Here is a 12,990-nt window from a genome sequence, read left to right on the forward strand (position 1 = left end):
TGTGATTGTAATCCTCCTTGGACTGGAAACTTAACAAAGTACCATTTTTCCACATATGGGGTGGTTATGAATAAACAGCATTTCAGTGTTTTTGTGTTCTTGGTTTACAGAGTTGAAATACATGAGGATAATGTAGTGAAAAATACCCTTTGTGACAGTGCAAACAAGTAACAGGATGCTTCCTGTGTGGGTAACCATTCATTTAGAGATAGGTCAAAATAGAATGACTCAAAAATAGCTAGGAGGTATTTGAGAATGTGTTTTGTTTTCGATTTTGCATTAAGCTGACTGTATATGAATAAAACACATTAATGCTGTGTGATGAGTCATATTTGGATTACACCAAAAATCTAGCTAGGGTATAATTAAAACTTAACATACAGAGGAGACTTAATTGATCTCCTGGTAGCAGCCCTGTGCATAGTGTTCCTCTGGGTCTTGAGGCTATGGTTTGGTTCCATTCTCAGCTGAGAGTTATCTGAAGGCTGAGGAGACTGATACAGCTTTGCTATTATAATTGGATTTTGAAATTAAAATAGCTTGATTTCAATATTTCATGTGTTAATCGTTATTTCAACTGTACTGGTGTTGCCCATGCCAAAGAGGAGATGGTAAAACCAAACTGAGATGCGTTAGGGGAGGTGAAGGTTGTCGTCTTTGGTTTGCCTTTACAGGTGCCTAGAGATGAGATCTATCACCCAAGATGTTTGGTAACCTAGAAGTTGTAAGGAACCCAACTGCTTAAACTGTAGTGCCTCCTGATTCTCAAGGTCTTCCTCTCCCTATTTTCCTGTAAGCTGAACCTCACACGATTAATAGAAGTGCAAGTCAGTGGAGCAAAATCATTCACAATTATTTTTGCCAGTTAAGAGTATCCGTAGCAATTACATATTGCTTTATATTGTAAAATGCTCGATTATTTGTAGGCAAACTGTAAAAATAATGTGAAATTTCTGATACCGGTAGACTTGTCTGAAAACTGACTGGAAGCAATGAGTAGAAAGAAATGCTTTTCTTCAGCCTCTGCTACTTCAACATTATTATTTATGCTTGCTGCTGCTGGATTTCTGTTATTGTGCTCTATAGTAAATCAGAAACTTTCTACTTAAGTGTCTTCTGTTTTTTAATTTTTTTTTTTTTTTAATATTCTTAAATTTTGTGGGAATTCTGCAGGAGGATGGGCAGAATGCTACCCTCCCGTTCAGTGTTTTTTGCAGGTTTACTACCGGGGGCTAGATGGCAGTGAAGGAATGCTTTTTGTGTCTGTGGGATTTACCTTGTGCTGCCTGTTTGGAAAGTGCTGTTGCTTTTGAATTGGTGAATTGTTAACAGAATAGTTAATATTTCTGGCTTTCTTCTTCCCCTCCCTTCATGCTATTGAATTTCACATTTCTAACACAGCCTGACATCAGATTTTATTAAAAAAAAAAAAAATTAAGCACTAAGCATAGCTGCTTCTTGAGATACAGTGGGTAATAACTTAACCTAATAATTATTTCCGATCTACTTGCAGTAAACCTAGGTAGAACATAAAATGCCTCTCAAAATGTTTTCAAGAATAATAAATCTTTATTTAAGACTGTTATAGCTACTTAAACATAAAATGTCTTGGATTTTCAGAACAAAGTTGTTGTTGCATTTGTTGTCAGAGCAACCTTCCTTTGCAAGGCATCAACAAAATGATGAAATACTTGCTTGGATGCGGGGCTTAATTATCTCTGTGACTTGCAATGTACAGTGTTTAAAATAGCTCCCTTCCTATCCTATTTTTGGTATCCCCTAGAGTTCTATCCTTTCTCTTCCCTGTGTGATTTCCTCTTTTCTTACGACGGTGTGTACCGTGGGGGATTTCTTGCCAGCCCTGCAGTACGGTATGTGCCTTCCTGGGTGCCCACCATCTTCTCAAAGTGAAAGGAGTCTTTAGTTTCTGTCTCTGCTTTTTCTGCCTTCAATTAACAGTTCTGTTCAGTTCCTATTTAACGTTGCATTTTTGGAGACTTGAATTGAATTCCTATTTCTTATTTATCTCTTCTTTATCTTGGGTGTTGACAAGTTCTGAAAATAGCATTGAAAAAGACTCTGGAGAGCTATCCTTTAGCTGCTCTCCAGATGACTGATTTACCCAGTCTGTTCAGTGTTTTTAAAAGCTACTTCCTTTTTTCATTCTTCAAGTACCTGAAATGATACTTTGTTAACTTCTGTATTACCCTCAAACTCTTCACTTCAGCTTTTGGACAGATTACTTGGGTCTCTCCCTTTACTCATGCTTATCTTCTGCTTGTTGTACTTTTTCCTATAGTCTTTTTTCATGCTTTTTCTCCCACTCAATACCTTTTTTTTTTAATGGAAAAATCCAAAGGCTTTAATTTTTAACATCATGCCAGAAGACATGCAGCAGATGCAACTGCATAGAAGGCGAGTGTGAAAACGTCTAGAATTCCATGCATCTAAAGCTGCTAGTTTTTCAGAGCATAAAGCACATATAGAGTTTATTTGCAAAAGAATGTTTGAAATAAGAATTAGTGCTGCTCATTTAGTATAGCTTAAGTCTTGTAACACACTTTGTCACTAGAGAGACGTTAATCACATTCAGATGCAAAATAGTAGAATGTCTTCTCCTTTCAAATATTTAAGCATAGGGAATCTTATAAATGCAGTATATTTTTGGTTTTTTAAGCAAAATTATGCCAACTCATGGCAATGATCCCAACTTTGTCAGGTGAATGGAGTAAACAATAAAAGGCATTCTGTTTTCAATGTACAACCACATGTTGATTGCAGTATTCTAATGTCATGCCAGAAGCATCCAGCTGGGAGATCTTAACAACTGTAGAGATGTGACTACTAATGAGAAAGTTGTACTAAGTTTCATCTGGGATACTCTGATGTCTTAATACTTTTTTCATGCTAGCTGCAGATAGTACAAAGAGAATCAATATGAATAACTAGTGTAAGGGTTTAAAGTAGTGTTCTTTACGTTAATGTAAGATTTCTTTGTGGGTATTTCTGCCATACTGTCAGGATTATTGATGGATTTTTTAAAAATAAAAATAATTGGATACACTGTTGTATGTAACGAAAATGTATTCTAAGAAAAGCTGTTGTATTACAACTAAAAGATGACTAATGTATATTTTTATGTATGAAGAAAAGAGAACTTTTCACATTTTCCAGTGATGTTTTTCATCAACAAGAATTCAAATCATGGAGAAATGATTGCAAAGGCTTTAGTTCTCCTTCTCCATTAGGTTTTTTGAGTATTTGCCCTTCTGATACATCAGTGACACCTTCCAGTTTAGACAAAACAAAAGCATATAGGCCAGGTTCAGTGTGAGAGTTGGTATTTTTTTGATGTTCTAAGGAGACGTACCCAGGTTTCTCTTCACAAAACCGGTTTGAAAGCTGTCTGTTATTTTGTGGTGCTTTTCTGTTGTTTAGAACTACCATCCTATTAATTAACTTCTGTTGGATGTTTTTGTAATTTTAATGCTTTTTAATACTTTTTCCCAGTAAATCCTGGAAGCTAGGTGTCTTGCAGCTGGCCTCCTATTCAGCCCCATCTTTGCCGCTTTTTATAGCGATAGGACTTGACTAAGCAGTTGGGTTGCTGCGGTGTGTATCAAGGCTGTTTGTGATGTTTTTCTTTTCTTCTACTTTACAATTTCTGAAGTTACTTTGCTTACTCTGTAATTTCTTAAGCCTGTTGGACTTGAGGAAACTTTTGACAAAAGGTACAATGTTTGTTCAGCTATCATATCAACATTTTTGTCTATACTATGGTCTCAAAAACAGCTTTGCTTTTTTGTTGTCAAGTGATAGGATGGCGAAATTCTGAAAATGAGTTTCTTGCAATAAAACATACAATTAGTGGTACAATACGCTACCATAGTCCTGTTCTGAAGGGTCCTCTTGTTCATTAGAAGGGTGTGTTGGATCATCCCTTGGCACAAGGATTGTTCTGTTCTTTTGATGCTGCGAGCGTGAAGACTCCCACTGCTAGGTGAATCAACTAAATAACTGGCTTCAAACTATCAGGTGGTACTTAGAGCCCTAGCCATTGGACTAGAAATTGAGCTTTCTATCCCAGTGTCAACCCCGACATCCTCTGTTTCAAGAGGCTTCCACCCCCCAAGAGGACTTTGATTACTCTTTTCTCATGTGTGGTATTAGGCAAAATCAGTATTGCTAAATTTGTAGTAATATATTCATTGTCATAGCATCAGAGTCAAGTTAAACACAGTGTTATGACCTCATTGTTGTGTTAACATGGACACCAAATATTTTATTTAAAAAGGGTCTCTTCAGTAGTAGAAAAAGAATGAAGGTGACATCTGACCAGGATGTTTGACTACTTTTTTCCCCTTGTTGTGGAATGTCACAGGGACATTTTTCTGTTTTGAATGATTTAGTAACTTTAACTGCTTTTTGAAGTTTACAGAGAAGTATGTTGTAATACAGAGATGCTAGGTTTTTCTAAGACGTGGGTTTTTTTGCCTGTAAAACTGTATTTTTAAAATGTTTTTTCACTGTCGTAATTATCCTAAGATAATTACCTATAAAAGTAGAAAAAATACCTATAAAAGTAAGGCATTTAGGAGATTCTGATAGAATTCTATCTAATTAATATCTATTAGATATTAATTCTAATAGTCCTTCTATTCAGAGGACTATTTATTTATGCATTTTTAAAATTATTTTTAGGATGATTTAAATGTCATTCCTTAAGCCACTTAAATTGTTCTGATATTTTAATTAGTTACTCAGAAGCTTCTAAGTTTGTTATCCATGCCCAAAATTGGCCTAAGCTGGGACATCAATTTCAGAGAACTGGCAGGGAAATTTGAATGTTATACTTTCTTCTGGTACATGTCTATAAGATCTTTTTAACATGAAAACTGAAGAAAAAATTTTATGTGAACAAATAACATTGCTTCATCTTTCAGCAGTTCCTGAGAAACTGTTTACTCTCTTACTTAAAACCAGAAATCAGCTGGAGGTAGATATAGAAAAATTAAGCCTAAAATTTGGCCATAAAGACTAACAACATTCAAAATAAGTGAAGAATCTTTAACTAATGGAAGTCATAAAATCACCTTGATTCCGTATCAGTCATTACTGGTACTTGCTATAATACATTTTCATCAAAAGGAATACAGTGTGGTACTGTAAGAATAAATAAATGAAAGTCTGAATTCTGATTCTAACCTAGTGATGATTTGTTTGTACGAAGAGATTAAAGAGTAAAATAAGTGCAGCATGCCATAATGTGCTGTCATTCAACAAAGTGACCTGTAATTACTATTGTGGTCTTTTTCCAAGGTGTTTACTTTACATAGTGGAAATAGCCTGACATGTTTACATTTTGTAATATCCAACCAGATTTAACAGTGAAGTTTTTTACAAAGTTAGATGACTTAATGTCAGATAAAACTTCTATAAATGTATTGTCAGTAATCTGAGAAAGTATTATGTGAATAGTAATTTTAAAACTAGGCATGCCAGAAAGGTATTTGTATACTGATGTTGTAGGTGACCTGTGATCTTTTGCTATAAAATTAGGAGGATACTCATCTAAATGCTGTCAAATTTTGAGCTTGTTGACCTACTTTCTATAGTTTAATTTTTCTCCCCAAAGAGGTAATATCTGTTGTTTGAAGTTTTTAAGGAGTTGTAATATTTCATAATAAATGATCTATGTGCAAAAGTTCTTATATGGTGGTCTTTGAGATCAAAGAAATTGTGCATATAGGCTTAAAAATACCAGGATGTAATGCAAATCAAACTGAAAAAATTTGTATGTGTATTCAATTTAAGTAATCACTATGGAATACTTAAATTGCATGTAAGTTTTTACTTCCATTTTCCACTGACTTCAGAAATTCATGATTATTATTGGAAGCCAGACCTGTACTCACTAAATATGTAACAAAAATAATTAGTTATTTTCCTTTAACAGCCTACTTTCTAAAGGTAGAACAAAAGAATGAGGTCCAAGATCGTGAACTGTGGAAAAAGGTAAAACATTGCTCCTAATATTCCCTAACAGTTCATGACTACCTCAATGCAATTGCTTTCCAAGCAAGATAGCATACCTTGGGTGAAAAGAAGGGTACTGAATTGGTGGTTTGAGCTCAGGCTCTTCTCAGTTCTGTGAACATGTTCCGAAATTATTTGGTTGAGGGTTGCGTGTCTGGAATCGGTTTGTATTTCTGCACTAACCTCAATGCCCTACTTTTCCTTTTCTTTTTTTTTAATTTTTAAAAAAATTTTTTGAATTGCAGTGTAATATATTGTCATACACTTTCACTGGTCCACATCTTTTGCGTTTAATAGGGAGGAGATGTAGACACCATCCTTCTAAATTGGGCATGTTGTAATTTGTTTTGATTTGCATTACATGCTTACCTCAAGAAATGGGAAAGCTGAGAAACAGGTCTCTTGCCTAGGTCTGACTGTTAAGATAAATTGAACTTAAGTTGGTGGACTGAAAAATATTGCTCTTCAGTGGAAGAGAGAGCTTGTGATATATGTAGCATGAGGAATTTTTAGAAAGTGATCTTTTTAAAAAGAATATTTTGCTACTGCAGTTTATTATGGTGGACACGAATTTATATTGAACTTGTTCAGCTTCAGCAGAAGTAGCTGTGCTACAGTACCCCAATCTTTAAAGCATTGGTCTGAAGAACTTAATGTTGTCATGCCTCTTGAGAGAGAGATTCTGAACTCTATGCATTCAACAAATGAGGCAAAGAAACAAAGCTATTGTAGGTGAGCTGTGTGTTGATCAAGCTGTGTGCTTGACTAATGTTTGGTGAGACGTGGCACCTGAGAGCAATCGCTACAGAAGGAATTTGCAGAATGTTGAAATGAGCTTGCTAAATGTGGTGTAATCTTTTCCCAGCCTTACCCTTGCCTCTCTACTTCGTCTTTTCCTGTCTCCTTATGCAATACGGGTGTTCCCTGCTGTTGGGGTTCTCGGCTTGTTCAGTTCTTGCACCAGTAGTCATAGATCACCTGTTTCTCAACTAGTGCTTTTCCTGTTCTGTTGCAGTAAGAGAACAAAGCAGAACTGCCTCCCAAAGCACTGTTTAGTTGAAAACCTTTCTGGAGGGAGAGCTTGGGGGACAGCATTGTAGTTTGACTTGGGATTTCACAGTCCTGAACTTAATCTCTTTCTAGGTTGTACCATCTTGAAAACCTACTGCTAAATCAGACCTCTGAAGTTACATGCCCTTTTTAATATGCCTTATTCTTTTCAACTACACGGTAAAAAAAGAATCCTATTCTATTTGTAACTTTTAATAATTGCTGAAACATGTAATATTCTATAGTGTTATAGTTGATGCACCTTTTCAGACTTTTTTTATTTCCTGTTCTCGTTGAGTTCATTGCCCAGAATCACTTCATGATGATAATTGCTGCTAAGCACACATTGTTAATAATGTTACTGCCATGCACTGTATAATGAACTTCAGATCATTATACAGTAGTAAGAATAACAATGGAGGTCTGTAAATATAGGTTCTGTAAATACTAATGTGTTGACAAAGCCTGCATTTTATCTTATAGCTATTTCAAGATGACATTGCTGACACTACTTTCGTATTATGTTTCCCAAGGAGGTAGCATTGGGAAGTACCCAAAGTTAGTTTGCATGTGGCCCAGCTATTGCGGACTTCGTATTCACAGATGTGTTTTCTAGCATGGAGTTGCCTCAGTGTGGTGCAGGAATGTATAATTAAGGAAACCTAATGAAATGTACTGTTGACAGAAAAGTATGTTTGGCATCTCAAGTGCTGACCTTCTCTGACATCACCAGACTTCTGAAGTTCAGACACAAAGATGGTAAAGTGGCTTACCTAGGTCTATTAGTTAACGCTCTGACATACTACATTTTTACATTGTGTTTTTTTAATGTTTTTTGAGCAGCAGTGACAAGTGTTTTCAACTTTCTTATATGCTTGTGGTCACCGTTTGTGATTTATTTGTCATGCTTATTAAGGTTCCCCCAGTAGAAGAAAATAATGCTTGTTTATACTAATTTGGAAGATCAAAGCATGGCATAGAAACAATTTATGAACTAACAAACCAAAGCTGCCTCTCAGACACACCTACATTTTGCAGAATTGTTTAAAAAATACGTGTTAGTTAATCTTCTAGTTCCTAGAAAAATGTAAATTAATGGAAACAAAGAAGTAATATATATGGGCGGGTTGTTCTCCTAAATGTTAAATCCACATTTCCTTTAAATGGCTTCCATTTTTTGTGAAAGCTTTTCCATATTTTTTTAATTATTATTCACAATGCCCTTATATGTAGGTTTATCTATTTCTTCCTGTAAATACTTAAATAATCTATATAAACAAAATTATCCAGGTAGGACTTTGGATTATAACAAAACAGGTGGTTCTGTCTCAAGTATTCCATCTTTTCTTTATATTGCTTATGTTTTACAAAGTGCACGTTAACTGTTTTCATCCCATACCTTCTGTCCCAAGTCAATAAAATAACTTCCCCTGCAGAAATGTAGACTGTTTAATGTTGTGTCATGAAAAAAAATAAACATCTTAAAATATACTTAGCACTTTTCACCATTTGCAATCAAATACAGTAGTTCTTTGTGAACAGTCGGAAGACTGCTGAAGAACAGTTGGAGGAACAGTTTAGAGAGAGGCCTACTAATGTTCTTCCTGTTCACCTGGGCATCTCTGACAAAGCAAATCTAACAACTAATATCCGGCTTTCCAAGTGAATATTGTTTTGCAGTGTATTGATAGTCTCTATGCAAAGTATTCAGTTAAGTATTTAATGATCACTTTGTTATCCAGTGAGAAATAATTAGTAAAACACTTATTTTACTTAATATTTTGTAAATTTTAAAATATTGGTCCTATGAATCATCCTTAGGTGTAGCTGTTAAACCTAAGAAAAATCTGCATTTCTGCTCTTAGCGAAGAGGCAGCTGTGAAGTGCCCCAGTCTGATCTTTGGCCTTAAAGCTCTGGCTTTTATTTGTGGGATATAGGAAAACAGAGCTCAAGAGTTAGGACTGTATAACGTTAGCAGTTTCCTTAGACCTACTCTGTGTTATAATCACTTGGTATTAATAAGTTTAGCTTTCTTTGAATAATGAAGTATACCGGAGTCTGGGTTCTCTGGTCAAGTACTGCACTTTGTTGCCTGACGTGGCTTTTCAGTAGCATGGTGCTTGAGCATCCGACTGCTCAATAAGCTGAATTTTCTACGGCCTTGACCTCTTGAGTTTTTCCTACTGTTGGTATTCTTAAAGGAAGAGGGGGACAGTTTCTGTCTCTAACAGTGAATTCACTTGGCCACACCACAGTTTTTAATATACCTGACTGACTCTATATAGTATATAGAATTCCATTTAGTACTAAACACTTTATTGCATTTTTCTTGTACTATTAGCATATCCATGCGACATGACAGTTTGTTAATTGCTTTAGAAACAGTTTTACATGAACCATCATCTTAAAGACAAAAGGCAGCAGAGCTTAGTGCTGATAATAGTGTATTTTAAGTTTTGTTGTCCCAAAAAACTAAGATAACACGGGTGTCCTCCTGTTCCTTTCCATGATGTTATGAATTTTTGATCAGTATATGAGAGCTAAAATAAGGTGGTTCAACATCCTCTCTTCATAGAGTTGTTTTTGAATTCTAAATGAGCAAAATAATTTAGTTTTAAAATGTTCCTCATTGAGGAGAAAGGAGAATATTCATGAATAGAAAAATCTTTGGACTGTTCCGTAGGCATCAGGCAGAAAAGTGTTTTACTCCATCTTTGTTTCATCTAGCATTGTCACTGTATCGTATTAGTAGAGGTGTAATGATTTGTATAGATGATGGTGGGCAAGGTTCAGCTGGGCCTCTAAAGAGAGGAGGCTGCTGATAACAGTTGGCATATATACAATAGAAATGGAACAATGCTTTGAAGTAATTTTTTTTGTGGCACTAGGGTAAATGAAGTATCACGAAAGCAGCTGCATCTCCCATTTTCTTTCTTGCAGGATATCTTGAATAATCTTGATTCATGCGATCTTGAGGATGATGATCTTATGCTTGATGTGGACCTACCTGAGGACCCACCTCATGACAAAGGTTAGTAAATTAGCCAAGCAATCTTATTGTGAAACTGCCTTATGGGCTTAAGAGACTTTTAGTTGTGTTGTTCTGACTTCTGCTTTAATAAGCTGATGCACTTTTCAAATTTTTTTCTTTAAGTAGCAACTCTTTCTTTTCTGAAATGTACAAAGTGTGATATTTCTGTTCTTCCGAATACAACTCTTGCATTTGAAGAATTCTAAAGGCAGGCATTTACTGCCTTTTACAAAAATGCAACCTTGTTGCATACTGTGTCTTTAAATTATTTTAGCAGAATAAATTTCAAACTTTAGTCCTTCAGTCTTATGCTTCAGCTATATCTGAAAATGTTGAGACAACATTTTTTTCAGCTTTGGTGAATGACAATATAATTCCTTCTGGGATAATTATGTCACCTTCTGCAAAATGGCATTATCTCCTAATACTTTTCATAAAATTCTGGGTAACAGAAGCTTAAATATTAAAGATGTGCTTTTTCAAGACTTCTTTCATGCACTCTTGCTGTCAGTGAGAATGCTGGCAAACGTTTCACAGGGAGGGTAGTGGTACCTAGATGCCACTAAAATAATACAACTCCAGCCTAGGATGAACTAGGTAAGGCAAATTATTGCTACACTTTCTCAAATCCTGTCCTGGAGAAGTTTGAGACATTTACTTTAGGTCATTCTTGACCTAGTCATACAAATTTTCACTGTCACATGACTGTATTAGCTTCTCCTGTAAGTTCAGGGGAGGCTAACAGATCTTCAAATGAACAGAAACAGTGAATGTGGAGCACTGTAGTGCCCTACCTTGTACAAACTGGTGCTGAAAGAAAAAAAGTTTTGCTTGTTTGGTGTACTGTTTAGCTACCTGCTGAATGTTGGGGAAATTGGGTTTCTTTGAGAGTTCTTTTGAGTTCTTTGGGTGAAGACTCCTGTGTGTATGTTAGATATGAAACCAAATTAACAGTAAATAAATACATAGTCTTCCATCTACCACAGTGATGGCACATCATGTTTTAACAGTGTGCACATATGAAGTACAGTACTTAATCTTTTAAATCTCAGAATAAGTTTTCCAAAGTACTTGTGTGAAAAGCACTTATTAACAATAGTGCTAGTATTCAACTTTTCAGCACAGATAGGTGTACAATTTTTATTTTTAATTTTTTTTTAATTTTCCAGAATGGATAACAATCTAAGCCTCGGTGATTTCTGACAGTACTAGTGGTTATACACCTAATAAGTATTCTTTCAATAATGGTAATTCTAATCCTGCTTGGAAAAATTAAGAAACATTTTTAAAGGGTAAATAAATTTCTCCTAAATTTCCTTGTTTATAAAACATGCACTGCATCTGCATCAGTAATTCCATTTCAAAATATTAATTTAAAAACTGTTAAAAATACATGCATTTTAAAGATGAATGTTTGCCACTTAGTCTAGACATAAATGAAATATGATTTTTACTTCACTGCTTTCTTAATTGCATCAATACAATAACCTTAAAATCTGCTTACACTTCTACAGCTACGTATCAGTCATGTTTGTGTAGCTGGAATATGTTTTGTGGCTATGACTGTCTGCTGTGTAAGCTGCTGGTTCAGGAGGAGACACTTGCTGTTGGAGATTAATATTAGCTAATTACCATTTTTTCTGGTGTTTCTTTAAAAAGTAGGGTTTCCATAGAAAACTAACATGGCATAAACTGGGTATCTCTGCTGTAATTCCTTCCCATCTTGAAACCACTGAATTTTTAGCAAAGAGGATCTGAAAGGAAGAGTTCAAAAGTCACCTCTAGGCTTTCCCTTATGTAAACAGGACCACTGGAAAAAGCTAGATTTGTTCTTTGTGTCTTTACTCAGTGTGGCAGTTTAATTTTTCCAAAGCTGAAAATTATAAAAAATTACTTATAAACTTATTGAGGGTTTATCTTGAATAGACCTACTTGAATTTTCATGTGTTATGAGCTGTAGAAGGATGCTTCTAAAGGAAAAGAAATCTGTTACTTTAGGTGAACGAGTTTTTCTTACCTAATTTTTTAGTTATTGAACTAGGTGATAAAAAACTGAGTTGTAGATGTGAGCATTTATGATAATGTTTAACAACACACACTTAATTACTTTTTTCGTAATTTTGTGTGACTTCACTGACGTCAACCTCTTAAGACTTTCCAGGTTTACAGAAACTCCTTGTTTCATTCCGGAGTCTGGGATGCCGCTTGGAACTATTTATAGAAACAGTTCTAGCTCAACAAGTATGCAGTGAGTGAGGATGGCAGTCTTAAATCACAGGGTAAAACTGGGCTCGCTTCCCAACAGCACGCAGGCTGGGAACTAAGCAGGAAGGAAGGCCTGTTTATGAGCGTCTTATGCGCAGCTATATCCGAGTAGGCTGCCGAAAAAAACAATGTTCTCTTGTGTAGAGCTTTTCTCCTAGCAAAGGGCTGACAATGTGAGGAAAAACTCCTTGGGTAAGTGAAGGAGAAAGTGCGATGGCAGAATAGCAGTTTATGACTTTTTTTGCTGTGTCTGCACGGATAGCAGTTGTTTTGGCTTTGTTTCTAGTGGTTTACAAGCTGTTGCCAAATACAGCTTTTCTTCCTTTAAGAAGTTTGTGGAATCTGCTTTGCTTTGTTGAAGCTAGTGTGTTAAAGAGATTGTTTTGTTTGCTTGCTTTAAATCCTGCCTACTGTCCAGGTAAATAAAGACGAAATGTCTCTCAAGTTGAAAAACAAACAAGATGAATAGGATGAGATGTATATGTATTTTGAATAATGAAACTGTTCTTTTTTTGGAATGACGTACTGGCCTTCCTCTAAAATGTCGTCTTTTTAAACTTTTTAAAGGCCTGAAGATCCTGTCAGTAAGGAAGACAGGAAAATGTTA

General features: G+C 35.4%; 1 protein-coding gene across 3 annotated transcripts in view; it reads left to right on the forward strand.

Annotated features, from left to right (window-relative positions):
* The window catches only part of CCSER2 (coiled-coil serine rich protein 2), a gene marked incomplete at both ends in the record, with an annotated part of 58,144 nt that overhangs the window by 14,005 nt on the left and 31,149 nt on the right, over nt 1-12,990 (forward strand). For all 3 annotated transcript variants that reach the window (XM_082002249.1, XM_082002251.1, XM_082002250.1), the window contains one exon: nt 10,028-10,118. In XM_082002249.1, the coding sequence (XP_081858375.1) occupies nt 10,028-10,118 (91 nt within the window). The remainder of the gene's footprint in view (nt 1-10,027; nt 10,119-12,990) is intronic.

Source organism: Phaethon aethereus (genome assembly GCF_964289735.1).
Source record: "Phaethon aethereus genome assembly, chromosome: 7".
In the NCBI taxonomy this organism is placed as follows: Eukaryota; Metazoa; Chordata; class Aves; order Phaethontiformes; family Phaethontidae; genus Phaethon; species Phaethon aethereus.